The 24,169-nt window shown below is 54.2% G+C and overlaps 2 protein-coding genes across 4 annotated transcripts in view; both read right to left on the bottom strand.

The window, feature by feature from the left end:
• Positions 1 to 9,410, bottom strand: part of PAX3 (paired box 3) — a 77,420-nt gene extending 68,010 nt beyond the window's left edge. For 2 of the 3 annotated variants that reach the window (XM_084530274.1, XM_084530277.1), the window contains exons 1-4: positions 9,273 to 9,410; positions 8,511 to 8,746; positions 7,169 to 7,298; positions 6,687 to 6,821 (exon numbers count right to left, since the gene is read on the bottom strand). In XM_084530274.1, coding sequence (XP_084386400.1) covers positions 6,687 to 6,821; positions 7,169 to 7,298; positions 8,511 to 8,746; positions 9,273 to 9,357 — 586 coding nt within the window. In that variant the 5' untranslated portion in view covers positions 9,358 to 9,410. Of the gene's footprint in view, positions 1 to 5,331; positions 6,223 to 6,686; positions 6,822 to 7,168; positions 7,299 to 8,510; positions 8,747 to 9,272 lie in introns of those variants that run through there. The other variant, XM_084530279.1, reaches the window with a different exon arrangement.
• Positions 9,411 to 19,804: 10,394 nt separating this feature from the next.
• Positions 19,805 to 22,582, bottom strand: RNF228 (ring finger protein 228). The gene has a single exon (XM_084529309.1). It carries the CDS (start codon positions 22,528 to 22,530, stop codon positions 21,631 to 21,633), a length of 900 nt encoding a protein of 299 aa, XP_084385435.1. The 5' UTR covers positions 22,531 to 22,582; the 3' UTR covers positions 19,805 to 21,630.
• Positions 22,583 to 24,169: the final 1,587 nt, after the last annotated feature.

Below are 24,169 nucleotides of genomic sequence, written 5' to 3'. Positions count from 1 at the left end.
CGGACCATTTATCTTTCTGATTTGGTGTAGAAAAAGAAACTGTCTGTATACTACGCCCAAAAAAAAAAAAAAAAAAAAAAAAAAAAAAAAAAAAACATGAGACTAAATCAGTTTCATTAAAATTCCATGAAATACACAATTTTTCTCCTGTTGTTTTAGTAAAATTTCTGTGCCCTTTGTACTAAAACCAGTGATTCACACAACTACAAACCCAATAATGCCAAACAAAAACCCTCCACAAAACTGCAGGAGCGTACAGTGAGTACAGGCAACAGCCTGGGCAAAATAAGGAGTCTGCTCAAATTTCACATCTCACTAAAGACAATTTGGCCATTAATCCATACGGTTTTAGGAGCAAAGAAGGATTTTCCAGGACAGATAAACTGAAATGATCCTCCTTTGATCTCTGAGGTTAAGAATCAGTTACAATGGAAGATGAACAACACGGGGCAGGACTACTGGCCTTTTTATCTGCAACAATGGCATCAGCAAACAACTACTTAATCAATATTTGGCCAGGGCCACTTAAAACTTCCTTTTCAAATTTTAATTCCTAGTTGTAAAACAACTGTAGGGCAACCAGCAAGATAAGACATTAAACTGACTGCTTAATTGCCTTTTACTGTCCTGCTAGTTATATATGCACATCCTTAATCGCCCTTGAATCTTTATTTACCGGGATGAATAAATGACCTGTCGACAATCACATCAAACTCCACTAACCACGTAATCTCAGCGCGCGACACACTAACTCTAATGTGCCCACAGTGAGTTTTAATTTCATTACGTTTCACTTTTTTTCTAGGGAGAGTGATTTAAAGTGAATTAGTTTAACAGCATGGGGCAGGAGTACTCCAGGGCAAGTGAAGTAAAACGAGGCGCTCGCACTACGCCGAGCAAGGTTTGTGGTGAGCTGTGTTACTGTACATCATTTTTATTAGCCAGCAAGCTCAGCGTTTGGGGAACACTTGGAAGTATCCCACATTTTTATTTATATATTTTGTTCTCTCTGCAGCCACATATGTTTGTTACATAGGATTTAAAGTGACATTTACATGGAGAAATCTGCATTGACTGGGTTGCTCTGATTTATTGCTTTGCGTTTCACTCAATTTCTTCTTAAATTAACCAGAGAGCACTTTGTAGTTCTGCTTCATTTCCCAATGCCGTTTTATTACACAGCCCTGGGGACTCGTGATAATTCATCACTATCAACTTTATTGGCTCCCCTCATCTAAACCCCGTTCCAGCCCTTATCAATAAGTAAACCCAATACAAAACTAAACCTTCCCCAAGTGTTAGATAAAAGCGGCGTCTTGGACAGATACAACAGAAAATTACCAGTTGAAATTGGACCCCGAAAATAATCTCTTCTGGGGATTTCATCAGCGTCAACTTTTACTTTCAGCATTAATTTCTAATTAATTTTTTATCTAATTAAAATCGCTGCCTGGCTGCCTGCTGATACCATCGCTACCTTTGTGCGAGCACGGCTACAGAAATCCTCAGCTCGACGAGAGTTTTGCCGGTTTCGGTCGGGACTGCAGCCACGCTCGCAGTCAGCCAGCAGTTTCTCGTAAGAGAAGAGGACAAATTTAGGCCCCGCTGCTGCCTGCCCCAGCCACGTGAGCAGCTTTACACACATGAATGGGCCCTTTCAATGGCACTCCTCGCTGTCCCTCGCATCTGATGCTTTCCAACCAACCTTTTTTTTTTTTTTTAAGAGTTGGTTGGAAACAGAAGTGCTGGGGCCACCTCCTGTCATCAGAGTGGTTCCAAAGAACATTTGTCAGTATGGTGATAGGTACTTATATATAAATAAGTATATATATTTAGGGGTCTGATATGCAAGCCTATAAACCCAACTCACATCCCAATCCTGAGCACTTCCCTGGGAGCTGCAGTTGCTCAGCACATTAGAAATCTGCTTTCAAGACAAGGCTGAGCTTTACCATGCTAAATTCCTACTGTTGTCAAGGATTTGGCAATCGCAGCAGAATCCAGAAAGCCAAGGATACAAATCATGGTTTGGGAGCAAGTCCATTCATTTCCTGCCCTAGTCTTTCCAGAACGACACTGTCTAGGTTTAATCAATCATCAGTTAAAATTTTCAGAACAACCCAATCGGATGCAAACTTGGGTACAAACTCCAACCAGTGTGCGTGAAACTATCCTGGTATTTGCTAAAATAATATTTGTCTTTGCTCAGGGTACAAAAGTTTAGAAAAAAAGGGACAGGATGTCCCCGGTTGTACTGCTTGAACAGCTAAGGAAAGTGCTCCCGAGATGGCAAACCATGCAAAACCAGCAGAGAGATCAGGATGTCAGCAGGGGCTGCTGTAGGATGCGGGGAGCCTGCGCCTTCCCGCAGCCCCTGCTCGCCCCGCTGGTAGCAACCTGGTCCGAAACACCACAGCCCCTGGCCAGGCAGGAGCAGCAAACCCAGGGCCACAGTCCAGCGACGAGCCCTGTGGTGATTTACTTTGTGCAGCACCCGGCTTTTCTGCCCGCCTTGAGCCAAACCCTGGAGTCATTGGGGAGTTTTTTGTAATTACGCACGATTTCCCCGCCAGATCTGAGACCCCGAGAGGCAGAATTCTGCTCAAATCAGACGAGCAGGTTTCTTCGAGCTGCTGGTGACCAAACATTTAACGTAAAACACTGAATGCCAGGCTCAGGAAGGTGCCTGCCTGCAGTCGCCATCCCCACGTCACCCCAGAGGCGACCCTTCAGCAGGGGATGTAGCAGGGGCAACACGTGGCGCTCCTCAGACCTAAAACCCACTGGTACTTGACACGGCAAGGACACCCTGGGAGGGGATCCTGGAGCAACACCACAGTGAGCCCAGCATCAAAACCCCAACCAAAGCACCAGGCAGCCCCCGCCCTGCCCCACGCCTTGCCATACAGCGGGGAGCGGGATGGCTCCAACCGATATCTGGCGCCTGCGTGTCAATCCCTTCCCTTCACAAGCTGCCTTTATTAGTTTAGCAACCTAAAAATAACCGGCTGCATGGTACTGACCAAACCTAAACAAAACATCTGCAGGCCCGGCTAGCCCCCGCTACCCTCCAGACCATGTGCCACCACTTCAAAGGCCGCGCATCAAGTCAGTAATTGTAACATTGCATCTAAATATTTAAGCTAGGGGCTGGTAGTCGCGTGCCCCATTTACAGCCAGCATCTGTCCTCTAATTCCATTACAGTACAAAGCAAAAATGTTTCCCAAAACTCGCAAACAGGAAAAGCATCGCTCTGCTCGAGAGGCAGCGGCAGCTTGAACTTTGGAGCTGCTGAGCGGGGCTTTTGTGCTGAGGTCCTTCTTCTTCTCCCCCCCTCCGAGCTCCCCGCATACACGCATAGAAATAGGGGTGGTGCCGAAATTGTATTAATGTGAGCCTCGGGCACACAGAAAAAAAAAAAAAAAAAAAAGAGAGAGAGAAAAGAGGAAGGGGAGGGCGAGGGGGGAAGGGTTTGGTCCGAGATGAAAGTCAGAAGGAAATAAAGGAGGCAATTTAGTCGGCTGTAGCCTGAATTGCTCTCAGTGCAGCCCAGGGTAGAGGCTGGGGATGAGTAGGGCCCTTTCTGGATGGGCGCGCATGACTGGGGGAGGATCAGCCGGGACAGGGCCCGGGGGCCAATTCCGCCGGGCCGGGAACAGAGGCCCCCTTTGAGGCCGGGGGACCCCAGCGCCAGCCCCGTCCCGTCCAGCGCCGCCCGCTCGCAGCGGCCCCGAGCAGCTCCCGGCCCCGTCCTGCCAGCGCTGGAGGCCGCCGGTTTGTGCCAGAACACGGCAGCAGGAGGCACGGGCAGCTCCCCGTCTGAAAATACAGCCTGATGTGCCTGATAGCGCAGGAGCTTCTCTTTTGTGATCGTTATTCACAGCTTAAGTGGTTAAGAAAAATATATCAGGCACGCAGAAATGCAGATGTGCTGTTATAGGGAGATAATCTCACCGATCCGCACTATGACAGCCAGGCTTGGCTTTAAACACACACCCGAAACCAGGGGAGAGGACGAGACGGGCAGAAATGCAGAAACGCAGCAGTGCAATGTCTGCCAAGGCGTGTGAGAACAAAAAGTTTAGGTGCCTGTAAATAGGGGCTGAAACAGAATCACAGCAGGGCAGATGGGAGTTTACCTACGCTCACGTCTGTGAAGATCAGAGGGAGAAAGCCCAAGCCACGTGACGGACTGCTTCTGTCGCACATTTAAAATGTATATATATCACATTTCTCTTCTCCCTGACCCCGCTCTGCTGCAGGAGCTCCCCAGCTCCTGCACGGTTACAGCCACAGCCCCACATCCCTCCCTCCCTCCAGCCCTACACAGCCCCGGCTCTCCCCACCTCACCCACGAGCAGGGGACACCAGCCACCCCCAGCCATCCCGTGGCTGTCCCCTTCCCTCCAGTGGCCAGGGCCCCCCAGCCCTGCCACCACAGCCACAGAAAAGGCTCGGGCACGCCAAAACCCCACACTTTGCTTTTCTCGCTCGGACGGGTGCAGTGCTCCTGCCACGGGTGCTCAGCACTGAGCTGCCCTGCAGGGTTGTACCACGCGCTTCAGCAGTGACACCAGGGACCCAGGGGTGCCAGCCCGCCTCTCACATGCCGGCTGGGGCTCCAGGCCCTGCACACAGGCAGCCAGGATCCTGCAGCACCCACATCCCCGGCAGCACCGCCAGAGATTTCAGTAAGAGGGTCGGGCAGTCTGTGCAAATGGCAGGGCCCAACCTGAGGATTTTATAGACAAGAGTGAAATCCTAGCTCCTCCACTGGTCACAAGAGTTGAAGCAGAACTTTTGTTTTTTGTTTTTTTTGCCAGATACAGCCAGAGAGGTGGACTCATTTTATGTTTTTTTCTTGCAATGAGCTTTCCAGCATGGTGTCCCCACAGCACCACGCTATGCGCACGGTAACAAATCCGTCCTGCAGCAGCTCTCTCACTGCAGCACCCCGGCCACCCCAGTAACAAGCTTAAGGAACAGGCTGACACCCAGGCAGGAGTCAGCAGGAGCCTCCCTCCCATCACCAAAACCTCCCCAAAACTCAGGGAACAGACCAGATTTGAAGCCGCTGTTTGCACAGAACTGCCTGGCCCCCTTCACCCAACAGAAACCTGTATGCGCAGAGATGGGACAGGGCTGTGCTAGCCTATCTACTCCCGGGGAATTTGGCCTCTGACTGAAGGCAGAAGAAGCAAAATATGCTCACTATGGCAGCAGAAGGCAAAGGAGAGATACATGGAAGGCTGAGGGCAGCCTCGGCACGGGCTGCACTGGGGAAACGCTGCAAGGCAGCGCCCGCGTTCCCAAAACCAGCTGGTGGCAGGTCAGGATCCCTGCCTTACAGAGCAGAGTCAGAGACTGTGAAGATTTTTCTGAAGTAGAGGGGTGGGTAATATTGATGATAATATTTTTTCTCTTGCTGTCTCTCTTAATTACTCTGCTCCATAAAGCTGGGGTGTTATCAAGGTTCCCTACCTTCTGGTTTTAATCTCTGCAGGGAAATTCAGGAAGGCAGCACAGCTAGCTACTTCACAGCTGAGGGCACCGCGTTCAGCCCATTTTCCCTTGGTGCACATCCCTCGGAACAATTCTCCGTTGCAGGAGGTACTGGGGGAAGCTGTGACACGCCATACAGGGGCAGACAAACCGTGCCTCCTGGCCTTAAAGTCTGTGCCTCTGTCAGCATCGCATGTGTGTGTGTTACACACACCCACAGACACAGAAGGCAAAGTTTCCCCGAGAGCTTCAACAACTGCCTCGGAAAGTAACTCTGGGAAATGCTTTCAGGTCCGTTCCTACACTACAAGGGGACACCCTTCTTTTAAAGAAAGGGTTTCAGTTGTCCTCTCGAGTGGCGCTCGGCATCTCCAGATGTCTAAAAACGCTACAAACATTTTGTAGGTAAAACCAGTTACTTTTTCCACAGTGGAGAGTCCATAAAACTGCGTGGAGCATCAGCTATTAGGGGCTCATTGAATAATTCATCCCTCATTGCAAGCCCATAATGTCTTTTCTCGGCCTTTTGTGGGGCTGTTTTCTCTTCTTTTCTCCTTGAATTATAAAAAGGTTGCCTTCTTTTGTTCACATCAAGCTGCTGCTAGCTGAAGCTTTGTCTGCGCAAAGCCAAAGTGTGAGTTTCAATGGACTCCCCCCTCTTTGTTTTCCAAGTTCATCTCCAAGTGTAGATTGTGTATAGAAGGCCTTCTTTGTAAAAGCTGGAAAAGTTGTACAAATGTTTGACCAGCTCATTTGCTACTTTTGTCTCGCCTTCTCCAGCGCCTGTGCCTGTGCCGGGCAGCCCCAGCCCTGCCGCCCGGCCCGGCCCCAGCGCCGCGCTCCGCCGGGGTGGGCACCGCCGCCGCGGGCAGCCCCCTGCCCGCTCCCGGCCCCCCCCAGCCCCCTCCCCGAGCCGTCCGCGGCCTTCCCAGCGCAGCCGGGACGGGGGGCGAGGCTCCGGGCCCTGCCCGCGGCTGCAGACCCCGAGCAGCTGCAGCCTGGCGCTGGGCTGGGGCTGGCAGCGCGACCCCCGCCGCCCCCCGCCGGGCCGGCTCCAGGCTCCCCCCCGCTGCCGCCGGTCCCTTCGGGGGCTCTGCCCCCACCGGCGGACCGGGGCCGGCTCGGCACGGCTCGGGTGCCCCGTCGGGGCCCGCTCCTCGCCCCGCACGCCCCCCGGGTGTACCTCTCTCGCTGAGGATGCCGTCGATGCTGTGCTTCGCCTTCTTGTCGCCTTCCTCCGCCTCCTTCCTCTCCAGCTCGGCCTCCTCCTCCTCGCCTTTCCCGAACTTGCTCCGCAGGATGCGGCTGATGGAGCTCACTTCGGGGGGAGCGGAGAGCTGGCACCGGGCCGCCCCCAGCCCCGAGGAGCCGAGCCCCGCTGCTGCCGGGGGGCCGCCCGCTGCCCTCCCGCGGCCGTTCCCACCGGGCACCGCTGCCGGGCCGCCCCCACCAGTGGGTTTGTCCCCGGGGCGCGGACAACCAAAAAACCCCTCCACCACCCGGCTCCCTCCTTCCAGCCCCGGTTCGGCGAGCCCCCAGCCGGCCCCAGCCCGGGGGAGCATACAGGGGGCCCCGGTCGCTTTTTTAATTACCCCTCTCCTCCCTATCCCGGGGTCCCCCCGCCGCCGGGCCGCCCTCCCCGCACCGCCCCGGGGCTGCCCGTACCCGAGGGCACCGTGTTGCGGTCGCACACGCCGTCCTTCAGCAGCTTGTCGCGGATCTCCCAGCTGAACATGCCGGCGTTTTCCCGCTTGTATTCCTCGATTTTCTTCTCCACGTCCGGCGTCGTCACCTGCTTCAGTAAAGACAAGGCGAGCGGGCAGGGGTTGTGCGGCCGGGGGCGGCGGGGGACCCCCGAGGGTCCCTCTCCCTTTACCGGGCACGGCCCCGAGCGAGCCCCGCTTGTGGGGCGGGCGGCTGGAAAAAGGGGGGAGCATTACGGGTAACAGCGGGCCCATTTAGGGCAGCCCCCCAGGAACCCAAAACTCGCCCCGAAAACCGCCGGGGTGAGACGCGGTGGAGGGCGGCAGGGGAGGCGGCCGCGCTGCACGGGCTCCTCGGCCAGACCCATCCCGGGAAGCCGAGCGGGCAGCAGCGGAGGAAAAGTCTCACAATAAATAAATAAAGAGGTCTGAGCACCGGGACCGACACGGAGAGCTTTCTCCGATCGCCTCGAGATTTTTAAAACGAAACCGAGCTCAAACGAACCCGAGATGTCCCGGCTGGGAACAGCCTCTCGGCCGGATAACGCGCTTGGAAAAAATCGCCGCCGATTGAACGCCAGAACAGAAAGTTCGGGGTTTGCTACTTTGGAAGCAACAAAGGGGGAAAAAAATCTACGGGGCAACTTTCAACCAAAAATAAAATAAAAATAAAAATAAAGAAAAAATGAAAATAAATAAATAAATACAAGAAATAAATAAAAAAGAAAGCTTTGTTTTGGAGGAAACGAAAAGACAAAACGACGGAAGAGGCAAACACTGAGACAAGTTTCCCTGTTTGTGCTACCATGAGCGCGAACTTTTAGCCGTGTCACTATAAATACACGCAGCTTGGGAGCAAACAGAAAAATAAAGGGGGCAGGAGAAGGCACCGCAGCCGGACAGATAGCCGGACAGACAGGGCACTGCTGCGATTTGCAGCGTCCCGAGCCGTGCCCGACCCCACCGAGCCCCGGCGGCCCCCCGAGGCTTCCCGGCCGCCGCACGACTCCAGGGCGAGCACAGCGCTCACTAAACTCCCCCCTTCGCCCTCGTTTCGTTTCCTTTTTTTTTTTTTTAATATACATATTTTTAAGCATTTTCTTAAATAAAACAACGGCCATAGCCCAGCAACAATCCCTGTAAAGGCCGGGACTCAGCAACAGGCAGGGCTGGGCGCACCCCGCTCCCCCCGGCCCCGCTCCCGGCGCATCCCGGCTGGGCCCCGTCCCGCTCGGGCCGTGCCAGGGGGCAGCGGGGCCGAGCCGAGCCGTGCCCAGGTTTTGCCCGGCTCCGGAGGGGCTCACCTTGGGCTTGCTGCCGCCGATGGCCCCCGGCCGGATGGAGCCCGTCTCCTGGTACCTGCAGAGAATTTTGGAGACGCAGCCGTGGGACACTCGCAGCTGGCGAGAGATGACACAGGGCCTTATGCCATGGTGGGCCATCTCCACTATCTTGTGTCGGATATGGTTGGGTAAAGGCCTGCCATTGATAAACACTCCTCCGAGCTGATTGACTCTGCCCTGGCCTAGAGGAGTAGAGACTAGAAAAGGAGGGGAGGGGAGGCAGGGGGGGGAAACGGCGTTAACGTCTCCTTCGGATCCCGCTGGCTCTCTTTTTGCCGTCGCTTTCTGGAAGGCAACTCGCCGCCCCCCCCCCCCCCCCCCGAGCCGCCCCGCAGCGCACCCGGAGCCCCGCCGAGAACGGGCCGGGCCGGGAGGCTTCACCTGAGCCCCGGTGCTGCCCGCAGGCCGTGCTCCGGCCCGCCGGGAGGGCCACCAGCCCCCGGGGGGGCACCCAAAAGCTGCGCGGACCCCGCCGAGCGGGGCCGGGGGCTGCCGGCCGCAGGACGGGGCGCGCACCGCTGCAGTGCCGGAGCCCCTTTCGGCTCCGCCAGCCGATCTGCGTTTTCCAACTTTTTCCCCCGCTCCCTCTCGCCCGATCGCCGCTTCCCGCAAGGGCGGCGGGGCTCCGGGACCCCCCCCGCGTCCCTCTTCCCGGCTCCCCCCCGCCGCCGGCCGTCGGGGCAGCCCCGTCCCGTCCCGTCGCGGTGCCGGTGCCGTCCTTACCTTCCAGCGGGAAGCCGCTGCGGGGGTAGTTCTGCCCGGCCCCGGGCCGCATCATCCTGGGGACGGCTCCGGCCAGAGTTGTCATCGCGGCGGGCGGCCGGGGTTATATCCAGCGGGCGGCCGGGCCGGGGGAGAGCCGCGCTGTCGGGGGGTCCCCGCCGGCAGGGGGTGGGCGCTGCCGCCGGGGGGCGGGGAGGGGGCAGCTCCCCGCTGCCCCTCGGGCACTGCCCCGCACCGGGAGCGCTGCGGGGGCCGGGCGGGGGCGGCGTCGCTGTGCCCGGTGCGGCGGGGAGCGGCAGAGCGGGGCCGGGAGCATTTATCGGCTCCGGCCCCGGCGCGGCTCCGCGGCGGCACCGCCGCGATTGGCCGCCTCCGCCCGGCCCGGCCGCGCCGCCCCAGCTGATTGGGCGACGGCCGGGGCTCTCCCGCATCGCCGGCAGCGTGACCGGCACGGCACGGCCCGGCACGGCTCGGCTCCGGCACGGCACGGCTCGGTGCAGCCCGCTACAGCCCGCTGCGGCACCGCACGGCTCGGTGCAGCCGGCTGCAGCTCGCTGCGGCACGGCACGGCTCGGCACGGTGTGGCACGGCTCGGCACGGCGTGGCACGGCACGGCACGGCCCGGCTCGGCCCCGCACTGGGCTCCCGTTAGCCAGCACCGCGGAGCCGCTCCGTGCCCCGACAGCAGCCCCGGGGCCCGCTGGGCTCCGGGCGGGGGGCGCAAGGCCCCGCCGCCCCCCTTCTCCCTCCCTCCTGTTTATTCGTTTCGCCCCGCAGCCCCTCGCCGTGCCGAAGAAGCCTCCCGGGACCGAGCGGTGCCACCGGGCCCGCAGCGGGAGCTGCCGTCGGGGCTGGGCGGCAGGAGCGGGCCGGGGCCGCGGGGTGCGCGGCAGCGGCGTGTGCGGGGGGCTGCGGGCGCCGTGCGGTACGGCCTTACTAACGAGCGTTTGTTCCCAGGAATTTATTGTAGTATTCAAACTAAACTGCTGGAAAAATAAAAGAGGTAAAGTCTGCCTCGGAGCTGAAGTGACCACAGCAGGATATGACGCCAGGAGTGTTGTAAAGACTGTCTGTCCTTAAAGAAGGTACTATTGTGCGCGGCCTTTTATTTATAACTTGGTAAGTGCCAGCAAACTCGCCTCCTTTACACTCTGAAGTGCCAGCCCGGCTTTCCACAGCGCTCTTTATTTGCAATAGTCTATTCAGCAACTGTCACTCCCGAGCTTCAAGTTATTCAGGACCTTAATCAATCAAAAGGATGAGAATCGCTCAGGTTCCCCCTTTGAAACGGAGCGAACAATGTCGGCCGGGCCGCGGCTCCGCTTCCCCTCCGCCGGCCGCGGGGCGCGGGTCGGGGCCGGGGGCGGGCGCCAGCGACCCCCCCCCGGAGGGGAGGGCGGCGGGGCGGGGGAAAACGGGGAGCTGCCGGCCGGCCCCGCACCGCCCCGCAGCGCCCCGCAGCGCCCCGCAGCCCCCCGGCTTTTCCAAGCGCTTTGGGATGCGGAGGAGCAGCCCCTCCGCAGCGCGCAGCCCGGCGGAGCTCGCAGGGGACAGGGCTCGGGGACAGGTTGGTGCAGGAGCTGCGGGGACAGGGAAGCTCGTGTGGGGTCGGCACGGCGTCGCCGGCACCGAAACGTGGCCAAGGGGCGGCTGCGAGGCCCCAGCCCCGACCCCGGCCCCGGTCCCGGCCCGCAGCAGCTGCGCGGGTTTCCTGGGGGATCCGCTCCGCTGCCCTCTGTCCTGCGTGTTCTCGGCGGAGGAGTATGGAAGAAGCAACTTAAATAAAAAAATGAATAAATAAATAAAAATAAAAATTAAAATTAAAAAATAAATAAAAAATGAAAAGCGAAGAAGAAAGAAAAGGAAAAAGAAAAAGAAAAGAAAAGGAAAAAGAAAAAGAAAAAGAAAAAGAAAAAGAAAAAGAAAAAGAAAAAGAAAAAGAAAAAGAAAAAGAAAAAGAAAAAGAAAAAGAAAACTAAAGAGAAGAAAGAAGGAGGAAAAGAAAAGAAAAGAAAAGAAAAGAAAAGAAAAGAAAAGAAAAGAAAAGAAAAGAAAAGAAAAGAAAAGAAAAGAAAAGAAAAGAAAAGAAAAGAAAAGAAAAGAAAAGAAAAGAAAAGAAAAAAGAAAAGAGAAAAACTCTTTAAGACACTTGGTGCCCGAGAAGCGCAGGCAGCTGCGGGGAGCGCCGGGGCCCAGCAGCGTGGCGCAGCCCGGCGGGGAGCACGGCCCGTGGCGATGCCCACCCGCGGGGAGCGGCCGCGAGTGGGGGCGGCTCGGAGCCCCCGCAGGACGAGGAGGAGGAGCGGGGTCCCTCAGCCCCGGGGCTGCGAAGTCGCCGTGAGTCGCCTTTCGCTGTCATTCGGGCGTGCGTGGGGTGTGAGCGGTGTGTGTGTGTGTGTGTGTGCGCGTGGGGTGTGTGCGTGGGGGTCCCGGGCCTCGTCCTGCGCTGCCCCCCGACGGCTGCGCCTCCCGGGGCCGCAGACCCAGGCGGGGGCCGCCGCGGTACCGGGCGGAGCGGCCCCGTCCTCCCGCAGCGCCCGGTGGCGGTGCCCCGGCCGCCTGGCCCCGCTCCTCCGCCCCTCCTCGCCCCCACCCCGCATTGCCGTCCTTTAGGCCAGCAGAGATGATTTCACGCTTTGCCAGTGGAAATAGCTAAAAACGCTCCTGCTAATTACAGAGCCCTTCCAGGCCAGGTGCACTTTTAATTGGATTAGTGAGCGCTCTATATTAAACCTGCCGCACATCAAATGGACAGCGAAAATTAGAGCTATTAGGAACAGAGGCAATCATTTCGGAACGATAACGTTGCTGTTTTCTCCTCTATTAGAAATAAATCAATTACACTGTTTCCGGGTTTGCGCGCATACATTAATTTCTCCTAAGGACTCCGGAGGGGATCTTCGCATAACTGTGTCGTGGGGGGGGGCAGGGAAGAAGGGGGTCGGGCTTCGGGGGTGGAAACGTTTGGGGGGGAATGGAAAGGAAAAAGGAAAAAGGAAAAAGAAAGAAGGAAGAAGAAAAAACAAAAGAACAAAAGAAAAAAAATAAAAAAGAAAAAGGAGGAGGGAGAAAGAGAAGAGAAGAGAAGAGAAGAGAAGAGAAGAGAAGAGAAGAGAAGAGAAGAGAAGAGAAGAGAAGAGAAGAGAAGAGAAGAGAAGAGAAGAGAAGAGAAGAGAAGAGAAGAGAAGAGAAGAGAAGAGAAGAGAAGAGAAGAGAAGAGAAGAGAAGAGAAGAGAAGAGAAATTAATTAAAGAAAAATTAAAGAAAACATAAAGAAAACATAAAGAAAAAAATAAAGAAAAAATAAAGAAAATCTAAAGAAAAATTAAAGAAAAATAAAGAAGTTAAAGGAATTAAAGAAAGAGAGAGAAAGAAAAAGTTATTTTATTTTCAGGCTGTTTTCGAGCACACGAGCGTGTAGGACCGCCCGTTACTTCTGGTTCGTGCTCCCCGTCGCCCTCACAACAAGCGCCCCGCACCACAGCCGGCCGGGGGCTGCGGACCCCCCTCCGCTGTCCCGGGGCCGTGTCCTCCCCCTCGGCTGGTGTCCCCCTCTCTCCCAGCACGGCCCCCCCTTCCCTCCTGCCCAGCGGGGTGCCGCGGGGCTCTGCGGGGCGCTGCGGGGCGGGGATGCTGCAGTTCAGCTCGGCTCGACCTCCTCAGCAGAGGGACCTCCGCACGTTGGGAAACGCCGCCAAAAAAAGGCACAAACCAACCCAACAGCGACAACACCCAGGAACGTGACCGGGGAGCGGTCAGCAGCAGCGCCGTCCCCATTAATTGTTTTTTTTTTTTTTTTTTTTTTTTTTTTTTTTAATCCTTTTTTTTTTTTTTTGGTGGCAGAAACATAATACTATTTGGCGAAAAAAAAAAAAAAATTGCCAGCAAAGGGCCGGGGAGATTAACGTTTGGAAACTTATGAAATGTAATCTGCATATCCAATTGATTCCCAGCATATCAGTTGAAAGGCTAAAGATGCATATCTCCATGATGGATATTGCATTAATAGGCACATAAATAAAGGTTGAAAAGTCATCACCGAAAGCTTTGAACCTTTTTCCTCCGCTTTTATGTCCCGTGCGCACGCCTCAGCACCGGCTGAGTTTTTTTTTTTCCCCTTTCGAGTTCCGTTTTCATCAATTCACGGCCCCAGCGCCGGGCAGCACGAGAAGGGCTCGGCACCGGAGGATGCTCTGTGCAAGGATGGGGACGGGGCACAGGACCCCCCAAACACCCCGAGAAGCCCCGGGAACCACTGCGGAGCCCCAGGACAGGGCAGGGCGCCCTTCTCCACCTCCTCGCCCCCCTGGTCCCACCGGAACCGCCGGGACGCGATGCTGCGGGGGTGAGGACACGGACAACCCCGGGGCTCAAAGGGAGCAGCCCGGCGGGGCTCGGCCGTGCTGGGGGGGCACACGGGGCAGGGGGCACCCCCGGAGCCCCTCGGGCTCCCCTGAGGCCGGGAGAGGCGGAGGGCAGGGGCTGGTGGCCTCCTGCGGGGGTGGGAGAGAGGGAGGGAGGGAAGGAGAGAGGGAAGGAGGAAGGAAAGGAGAGAAGGAGAGGAGACAGGGAGGGAGGGAAGGAGGTCTCTCTCTGCCCCCCGGTGCCGCAGCAGCCCCGCACCCCCGGGCCGAGCGGCGGGGGGCACCCCTCGGCCCGGCCTCCCCCTTCGCTCACAGCCGCGTTTCAAAACGAAGCGGCTAATCCTCGTTAATTACTTGTGAAAACACCAGCGATTATTAATTCCAGCGGCATCGCGGCGGATTTCCACGGGGAGCCGTCCTGCAGTCCGAGGCCCTTCGGGTTTTGCTCACCGAAGGCTCGGCCCGGCCGAATGGGCTCGCACCGGGAGCCGGGGGGGGGACGAGGAGCCCGGTGTGACCCACGGCAGAGGAGGGAGAGCCCGGGCCTGCCGGCAGGCAGCGGACACAGGCAAACATCCAGCCTTGTCCCCAGGGGACTCCGGGGTCGTCCCCAGCCTCCGCGCCCTGCACCCAGCGCCACGGGGCCAGGGACTGACGGCGCGGGGGGAAAGCAGCGCTCCGAGCTCGGACAGTCAGTTCGGTCGTCGGTATCTCGGCCGCGGATAGAGGATTTCACCAGTTGTTCTTCTGGGGATGAACTGGATTGGGACCTGGAAAGAGAGAAAATGAAAGGGAGAGAGAGAACGGAAAAGAGGGAAAGAGTGAGAGAAAGAAGCAGAGGGGGAACAGGGAGAGGAAAGAAAAGAAAAGAAAAGAAAAGAAAAGAAAAGAAAAGAAAAGAAAAGAAAAGAAAAGAAAAGAAAAGAAAAGAAAAGAAAAGAAAAGAAAAGAAAAGAAAAGAAAAGAAAAGAAAAGAAAAGAAAAGAAAAGAAAAGAAAAGAAAAGAAAAGAAAAGAAAAGAAAAGAAAGATGGAAGAGAAGAGGAGAGGATAGTGGAAACGTAAGAATAAAGGAAAGGAAAAGAAGGGAAAGAGAAAAGAAAGGAACGGGGAAGAGAACGAGAAAGGAAAGGAAAGAGAAGGAGAGGAGCACGAAGCAAGCCCGGCAGGAGGCAAAGCAGACCCCGGCGGGAGGGGAGCCGCCCGTGGGGCCGCGGGGGGCCGGGCCGGGCAGCAGCACCAGCAGCAGCATCACCACCACCAGCACCAGCACCAGCACCAGCACCAGCACCAGCAGGGCCGATCCCGGGGGTGTCGGCACGGCCCCGTCGCCCTCCCCGCAGGATTTCTGCCCCCGGGCAAGGACCCGAGGGCGCCGCAGCCCCTGCTCGCGGCCCCAGGTAGGGCAGCGGGACCGGGGGCTCGGGGCTCGCTGCTGCCCCCCGAGCCTCCCCGACGGTGCCCCGGGGGGGACAGAGCCTGCCCGGCCCCCGGGGCCGGCGGGGAGAAGCGGGGCCAGCCCCCAGCACACAGAAGGGGTCGGGGGGCGAGGCGACCTTCTGGTACCTGGCAGAGCACCTCGGAGGGCCGAACCGGAGGCTCTTCCCCCCCCCCCCCCAGAAGGAAACTCACAATGTGGACAGCAAGCCACAAGTACTGCTCATCGCCGAGTTTTCTACGCCGTAAAAAGTTTCATTATTTCCACATTAAAGGAAAGCAAATTTTGATTTGTATCTCGAGCATGTTTCTCAGGTTTCAGTCGTTGAAAAAAAAAAAAAAAAAAAAAAAAAAAAAAAAAAAACAGAAAGAAAGAAGAAGAAGAAGAAGAAAAAAAAAAACGAAATAATTTTCTTGCTATTACTATTAATCAAACGGTTATAAAATAACGACCCGAATGGATTTGTTAGGGTGGAAGGCTAAACAACATAAAGGGAGGGTGGGGAAACTGCTTAGATCTGGACCTGTAAGGAGCTGAAATCTAAGATTTAGATTCCCTGATAACGAACAGGTAGGTTGGGGCATAAATTCAAATAAAGATGTCAAAAACTTCTAAGCTATTCTTCCCAAATTCTGTATTCCAGTGGGACTGATCAACCTCGCAGTATTTCAGCTTACTGTAAAAATCCCCTTAAACTAGCTGAGGTGTTTTTTAACTGAAGTTATTTGAAGAGATTACAGCCACCTCGATCCAAAATGTCACCACCCGAATCCAAAGCTAAAAGTAAGCCTGAGCCCAACTCGGGATCAGGGCTGTGAGGCCGGTGTCAGAAGTGTTTTTTTGGGGGCAGAGGAGATGTGTCCAACAGGATCCCAGTACTGCTCCTTCCTCACAGCACGAGCAGAGGTGTTTTGTGCTGCAGCGGTCAGAGATCCGTGTAGCAAAATACATCAGGTACCCACAGAAGCATCCCCCCGGACAATACATGAATTTTGTTAACGCAGCTGTGGCATTTCTTCCAAACACCTCAACCTCTACACGCACCCGGACCAAGGGAAAAAGCAGGGTAGGTCATGGGGCTGTCCAGCAGTACTAAAAGCGAGCCACTGAATTTAAACACCCGTCAGAAACATTAGAAATCAGAGCCATGACAGACCTGTCACACAACCTGCTTCCTCGCCCCGTTTGTAACATAACGAGAAACCTGCAGTGTTTGCGTACAGATACTGCAGGAGCTGCCTCTCACGTGGTTTAAGTGGTCAGAGGTTAATACCAGCAAAGATGCAAGTTTTCTTTGGCAATATAATATGTTAACAAAATCACCAACTTCCAGTGAGATTAAACCTATTTTCTAGACCAGACAGGGACCTCGGAGCTGCAAAACATCCTTAGCACAGGGAAAAGGGGCAGTGAGTTCAGGAGGGTTTATGCATACACCAAGAACTCCCACATTAGGCAAACAATTCTCCTGTGTTTTTATTTCCAGTATCAGGCACTCGATATCATGTCCATAAATATCTCTCAGGCTGTGTTAGTATCAAATGCACTGCTTATCCCTGAGTCTGCAAGCAGAGCTGATTAATACCCATTTATCTGAATGATGTACATCATATCTAACTATTGGTTTCTTCAGCAGTTGTTAAATTTTGCCTGATGTTCACAACGCACTGATATAGGAAGGAGACTGTGCCAGCCCCAGACACAAGCAAGGGAGCTGCAGCAGCAGCTTGGGTTGCCATTCACAATTGCTGTTCCCCCAAGTGACCGCTCTCAGCGCCAGGTACGGGACTCCACATCACTTTCCAGGGAAACTTGTAGCTCACGCACCTCCAAAATTCCAGCTCTGCAGGAATTTTTTTTTTCTTTTTTTTTTTTTTTTTTCCTTTTTTTTTTTTTTTTTCCTTTTTGTACACTCCCCAGTCTTGGCCAATTGAAAAGTGCACCCACTCCAGTGGCAGTGTTCACTGAAACAGGATTTCAGCTATTAATTAGTTAATCCACGTGAAGTCTGTAGCTATATCTGTATTCCTAAGTGTGCTAACTCAGTGTGAAGACAATTCACTCTTTCTTCATTTGCAAAAGGTATCTTACACAAAGCATAATGCACAGCAAGCTACTTTGGGACTTAAGCCTTGACAACAAAGCTGAATCCCTGTGAACGGTGATTTGAGCTACAAAAGAAGAGCACTAAGGTAAGAAGCAACAGTGTTTCCATATGCACCTGTAATTTGCCAAATTTTAATAATGTGTTTTGTAGTGCAAGAAAAAGTAATTTTGTTTTGTTTTGTTTCTGAATTATGAACCCAGACAGGAATTCACTTCTCAGAGTAAGATGCTCTTTTGGATTCTCAGCCCGCATTACTATTACACAGCCTGATTTGCAAAAGATATTTTTGGAAAAAATCAGACTCTGTTGCCTCAACGCAGGCAAAAATAGAACCCCAACCACCAGTCACTTTTGGAAATTCAGGTCATCGATCTAACTTCCAGTGATGTATGCTTCGGTACCCACTGCTTGTAGCTCCCTTTTTATTATTTGTCTTTGTGGTACATTTCTAGTGACGGTACAGGACAGTAACTGCATCCCTTTTTGCATGATAAAGGAACACAAAAGTGGCTCTGTATGCAGGCCTTTTGACCGATCCAACTAGATAATCAAGGTTTTTATTCCTTCCATGCATTTACAAAACGCTCAAGTGTTTTTCTGTCAAGCCTGACTCTCATGAGATGATATCTGCTGGTAGGTAAATTAACACTGTATGATCACTTGCTACCTGTGGGCTAGTGAAGCTGAAAGGAATATAATTTCTTTCCTGTGGTCACAGCATTTATCAGAGACACCTTAAAATGAGAGAGCAGAAATAAAAAGTCCTACTCTTTAGCACGGATGGTGCTCGGTGCGTGTTAAGAACATAATGGTGCTTTAAAAAATTGAATTGGAAATTGAAAGAAGTTGCAATGCGGTGGTGACCGTGCTAGGACATCCCCTTACATCTGAAGGGGCAGAAGCTCCACTCTGCCCCTGAGGCTGTGTCACGTCGAGCCTTATCCCCTGCAGTGAGCCTGTGAGCACTCCTCAGCTGAGAAATCCCAGGTATGACGGAGAGGAGCATTTCCCAGGACTGAACTGCTGAACACCGAGTGTCAGCCACCCAGGTGCAGTGTCGGTGAGCTGAACTCTGCCCTTGTACCTGCTCTGCTCTGCCCCTTTGGACTGGCACCACCGCTGCCCAGCAGCACACTGCAGATCACCATCAGTGTAGCATTTAATCTGACCTCCCAGTCTGGAGTCCCGCGTGCTTCCCATCCGGTGCAGGAACAGAGGGCTACCACGAGACAAAATTTCAGATCTATTGGCACAACTGGAAACTACAGCAATCTCTCAGAATTCATGCATCCCGTGCACTCGCAGAGGTCAAACAATTCCTGGGAAAGCTTCAGGTCTTCATTTACTTTCCTGGTGCTCCCATGTACTGGCTGCAGCAGCTCCTGCCACAGGCCGTGCAACTCAGTTACATAGCAAAAAAAAAAAAAAAAAAAAAAAAAAAAAAAAAAAAAAAGAGTACAAGAAAAAACAAAACAAACCAGCTTGTATTTCCCCTATGGTGCTGTGGCATACCCTGCTTTCCCCCCGCGTGCCCCAGAGCACTGTTTTTCTGCTAGATGTGTGGATGGCGTAACTGATGCATACCCCTCCAGCTGCGTATCTCCACGTACTTCTTGAACGACCAGAAAAGTGGTCTGCCTAAAATAATTACAACAACAAAACACCACCAGTGACACGGTTTTTCTCTTTTCTGTATTTTACTTTTTTTTTGTTGTTTTCAAACTGAAACTTGAGCGAAGTTTGGCTTTGGACAAGCGATCTGTACACTCAGAGGAACCCAAAATACAAACATAATACTGGGATTCGAGAGATGTACACAATGCACGATTTTTTTTCTGACTGGTACTGTGATGTGGATCCAGACAAACGCTCCTGAAACCAGTGGAGTTTCCCAAAATTTGCATAAGTACAGAGAAGGATTTGGCATGTGGTCAGACTGTCCATTTTAATTTGGCTCTGAAATATTTTGAAATGTATGGGTAGGAACCTGATACGTAATATGACTGTTCAATTGTAAATAAGCCTGAAAATCCTGTTTAGGCCTGTGATCTTCAACTTTTTGTAATGTGCAAACCTCTAAACAATGTAAAGTTGACCCTCACATAAGAAATTTAAGGTTCTGGTGATTGATTTGCTTTTCTTACTTACCTTTTGCAGATCTTTTAGAAGTAGTCCACGGATCCCAGCTGAAACCATTGGTTTAGACAAAATGGCAAATACTGTTTACAGAGAAAAAAGGCAAAAATGGAGCTATGATATGGAAAGAAAAGAGAAAGATGGAGTATCGATTTCTTACTGTAACCAGTATTTAAGGGCCCAGCTACGTAACAGCTCCTGTTGTGACTGCAGCTCCTGTAAACACGGCCGGGTCGGCGTGAGCCCGCTCAGACACCTCTGGCAGCACGTCCATCGCACCCGGAGGGCCCCCAGGAGTCAGGCAGAGCAGGAACGAGCTCCAGCTGAGCTCCCCGAGCCCTGCCAGGCAGCTGCAGCATGTTTACAGGAGATGGAGTTAGAGCAGGCCAGCCTGAGCTGCTGGACGTGGGGCTCACCTGACTGCGCACAGAGGCCGGCACACACGCTGCGTTTGCAGTAGAAGCACAAGCAGGTAAATCGTAACTTGGTGCATATGATGTACACACGTACATATTCGAGATATTTATTTTTCTTAGAAAACATTGCCGCTGTTTATGTCCATTGATTTACATATATTTATTCTTACTACAGTATCATTTATAATAATACTTTCACTTCTATAGCACCTCCTCTTCAAGGTTCTCCAATTGTGTAAAAACTTTAATAAATAAAGCCTCACATCTTGCCTGTGAGGTAGGTCAACGCTATTATCAAACTTTACAGATGCATTAACTGAAAACAGAGAGGTTAAGGCCAAAATTTTCAAATGCTTGTACCTGAAGTCAACCATCTAAATTCTCATTTAGATGCTTAAATAAAAGTCTCGTGGTTTTCTTTGGTGCAGAACATCCACAACTACTGCTGAAGTCAACAGGGGCTAATAGTCAGGCCTGATTTTAGGAGGCGTACCTTTTACACAGCCACCAGACACCTCCAAGTCTGAAAACACCGGTCTAAATACACAACCCATGGTCAGAGCCAGAATTGATCCCAGTGATTTATCTCCTCAGGGCCTTTTTATTATTAAATATAACTTTAAAAGGCTGGTGTGGATCTGGTAAATAAACGTGACACAAAAATCATATACTATTTCCACAAACTATGTCCATCATAGCAAAGGCTGTATAAATACCACTTTTTCTTTTTTTTTTTTTTTTTTTTTGAGGGGGAGAGGGGTCCACAGATTTGTGATAAGTAAGACTATGCACAGTACACATCACTTGTGCAGTCATAAAACACATCACACATCTTCACTTGCTGTCTTTACATGTCTACAGAGTAAATTCCTTTGCACTTGTGATAAATAGAAGTGGTCAAGTAAAGGTCTATTGAGAGGATACTTGTCAGAATTCATGCAGACAGCTTGCAAAATACACATACTAAAAGATCACTTCTGAAATTCTTGAATTGTTAAGCACGAAAATAATTACCTCATTCCAATACAGTACTGTGTAGAAACGTGGAATAAGCAGCAGCATCTTACTCCCCATGTAATAGATTATAACAACTAATTAAGTTAAAAAAATTCAGGCACCAAATGAATTATCCTGCAACACAGAATAGTACCTATATAGAGTGCTCTCCTTAATATACTACAAAATCAGTTGTATGGCAATATTTTTCATTTCATAGTGCGAGCGTCTCCCCGCGCTTCCCATACATCTCTGGCGTGCCAACCGCACAAAGCAAGAGCATTTTCTACTGGCCTTCACAGAAACTCGTAATACAGAAGAGAAACTTTCCACGAGGGGAAAAACACGGCCCCGTGACAGCCGCCTTGGCGGAAGGTAAGGGCTGGAGACGCGCCTTACGCTGCTGCATCCCACCTTTACAGCCACGCCGAACGTTCGTGTTTTAATGTGGGTTTCTCTCGCTGTATCAAACCGAAATCAAGGGGCCAGTGGAATAAGGGAAACATGGTTCTCTGCCACAGGAGCCTCCCAGCTCCGCGTTAGAGCTCCCTTACTTAAATCGTCTGCCGTAAACCGTTTCAAAGTGTGCAACGCAGCGCTTCAGCCTCCCACATTAAATGAGGACTTCAAGGAATTAAATAATAAAGCTTATTTTAAGCAACCAACAGAGGGCCCGGCGGCCTTCCAGTAAAATCCGAACACAACCGTGCGCGGGGCGCCCGGGCTCAGCCTGGCCGAGCCCAAGCGCCCCTGGCACGGCTTCCCCGGGCGCTTCGCAGCCCGGTGCAGGGACAAGCAGCGGCAGCAGCATCCCTGCTGCCAGCGGCGGCGAAGCATCCGAGCATCTTCCAGCTGGGGGCAACAGCAAGCCGGCGGCGCTCCGGCCTGCGGGAGCCGGGCGGCTACGAGTCGGTCCTGCGGGCCGCCCCCCTGCCCCGCGGGGCGCCGTCGGACGCGGCCCCGGCGGCGTTGGCGGCCGCCGCCTCGGGCCGGTACTTGAGCCAGCAGATGAGCCAGGTGACGACGACGGAGAAGAGGGCCAGGATGCTGGCGACCGACAGGCAGATGGGGCCCACGGGCGACGGCGAGGCCGAGGCGGCGGCGGGCTCGGCGCCGTACTGGTTGACGAAGATGAGGCCGGTGAAGAGCAGCACCACCATGGCGAGGAAGGAGACGACGACGCACACGCAGCCGGCGCTCAGCGCCGCCCGCTTGCAGCTCTGGCAGCTCTCGCAGCCGCCAACGCCGCCCGAGGAGCGCGGCCCGGCCCGGCTGGGGGCGGCGGGCGGCGGGGCCGGGGTCGGGGCCGGGGCGGCCGCCGGCTCCCGGGCGCGGTGCGGGCGGCGGGGCGGCAGCGGGGGCAGGCGGTCCTGGGGCAGCGGGTCGCGGGCCCGCAGCTGCGGCGGGCAGGCGGCGGCCAGCTTGGTGTTGACGGGCAGGCCGTGGACGCGGTGCTCGGGCAGCGCCGTGCGGTGGCGGCACAGCGGGCAGGCGAGGGAGCCACCGGCACCGCCACCGCCACCGGCACCGGCACCGGCACCCGCCCGCCCCGCCGGTCCCTGCTCGGCGGCGGCCGGGGGCTGCTGGGCGGCCCGCAGGTGCAGCTGGCTCAGGCACTCCTGGCAGAAGGTGTGCAGGCACTCCAGCAGCTTGGGCGCCCGCCGCTCCAGGTCGAAGTAGTTGTAGCAGATCTTGCACTCGTAGTCCTCGTAGCTGGGGGGGGCGGCCGCCGCCGCCGCCGCTTCATCCTCCTGCCGCCCGCCGCGCCCGCCGCCGCCCTTCTTCTGCGCCGGCTCGGCCATAACATGTCGCCGGGGGGGCCCGGAGCGCCGCGGAATAGCGGGGGAGCCCCCGGCGGGCGGGCGGCAGCCGCCGCCTCCTGGCCGCGCCCGCGGGCTGCGGAGAGCCCGGTGCGGGTGGGCGAGGGGCGGGGAGGGGCGGGCGGGGCCGCGCCGGGGCCGCGCTGCCGCCGGGGGCCGCGGGGGGGCGGCCGGAGCGCGCTGCCCGCCCCCGGGGCCGCCCCCGGCTGCACCCTGCAGCAAAGGGTTTAATGAGGTCCAGGTATGCCGGCGGTGGGGCTGCTCCAGCCTTTGGTGTTCCGAGGTTTGTTATCGGAGCTGTATCTGCCTCCAGGTCAGCCGAAACCCCGCCTAATGAGGGTAGGAAAGTCAGCGCTGGGAAAGCTTCCTGTAACTCAGGCGTGGAAAACACACAGGAGAAATGGCAAAGCTGAGCGTAACTGAAAAATAAAAATGCTAGGGGTGAAATTAGGATGAGCTTTACTTTTTTTTTTTTTTTTTGATAAAACTTAAGAATGAGAAAAACTTGTTTTTTTTTTGTCGTGGGAACTAACTCCATCACACCCAAGCAAGGTTATCATGTGGCACTAGGTCCTAGCGAAGACTTAATGGAAGGTGGAAGCAGGATGGAGAATTGTGACAGAATTGTCCCCGTCCCAGCGAGTGGTGAGCTACTGCTGTTGTCTGCAGAAGGATGCAGCTCACATTTACCTGCTTGGATGGCCAGTGGTTCCTGTGCTGCCTGTCCTGACCCTTTGGCACAACCAAACGCCGTCCCGTTTTCTGTGATTTTTTCTGCTGGACCAGCTCCGCAGAGCGGGTTGCTGCTGCCTGGTTGCGCAAGGTCTGCAGCCAGCACAAGGAGAAACCCTGGTGGCTGTGGTCAGGAGAGGAAACAAGACTGGGACCACAGCAGCTGTGATTTACGTACCCTTACCTTGCTGTGGAACAAAACCACTAATGATTTCAGCCCTCCCATCAGCCCAGTGCCATGCCACCTGCGTATCGGGACAGCACAGTCTGGAGCAAGGCTTGTGTGTGAGCTGCCTGCCCACATCTGCTGGCAGCCTTCCCGGTGAGGGCACGCAGCTTTGGTGGGCAGGCTGCTGATCCCACAGACGTGGGCTCCATCACCCGTGTTCCCAGGGTGCCTGGCCTCTATCCCGGCTGGATTCTTCCCTTGTCCAGGCCCGTTGTTCTCTCCAGGTGGAGGAACTGGCCAACGAGTACGGGTAAACATTTCCATAGGCCTTTCATTAAACGTCTTGTGGGCCGGAATCAAAGAGAGCAGAAATGTCTCCAGATTTTGGAAGAGTTACTGCAGTTCTCAAGGTCCAGATGTACTCTCTCCTTTAGTTGCTTAAATTGCAATTAGCATGTGTCTTCTGGACTGTCAGCTTGGAGGGCCTGTTCTTTAATGGAAAAGTTGTATTGGTTATTGTAAAAAAACAAAACTGAACTGCAGCTGAGCCGAATCTGAGGGCTGACTTTTGGCTGAACCAGTTTCTGCGCCTTTGGATGTTATTCAGCAGAGGTTGTGTTATGAGTTCTGAGCAAAAGTGGCAAACAAGCCTTATGAAATACATATTTTTCCACTTAAAATAATCATCCTGCAGCTGGTAAGAATTGATTTTTTAGCATT

This window comes from Aythya ferina (genome assembly GCF_964211825.1).
Source record: "Aythya ferina genome assembly, chromosome: 9".
Taxonomy (NCBI): domain Eukaryota; kingdom Metazoa; phylum Chordata; class Aves; order Anseriformes; family Anatidae; genus Aythya; species Aythya ferina.
Note: the sequence above shows the minus strand (reverse complement) of the source record. Positions and strands in the feature narration are given on the sequence as shown.

What these genes read in the sequence shown, in the direction of transcription:
- RNF228 (XM_084529309.1), bottom strand. Translation starts at nt 22,530, where the DNA reads ATGGCCGAGCCGGCGCAGAAGAAGGGCGGCGGCGGGCGCGGCGGGCGG.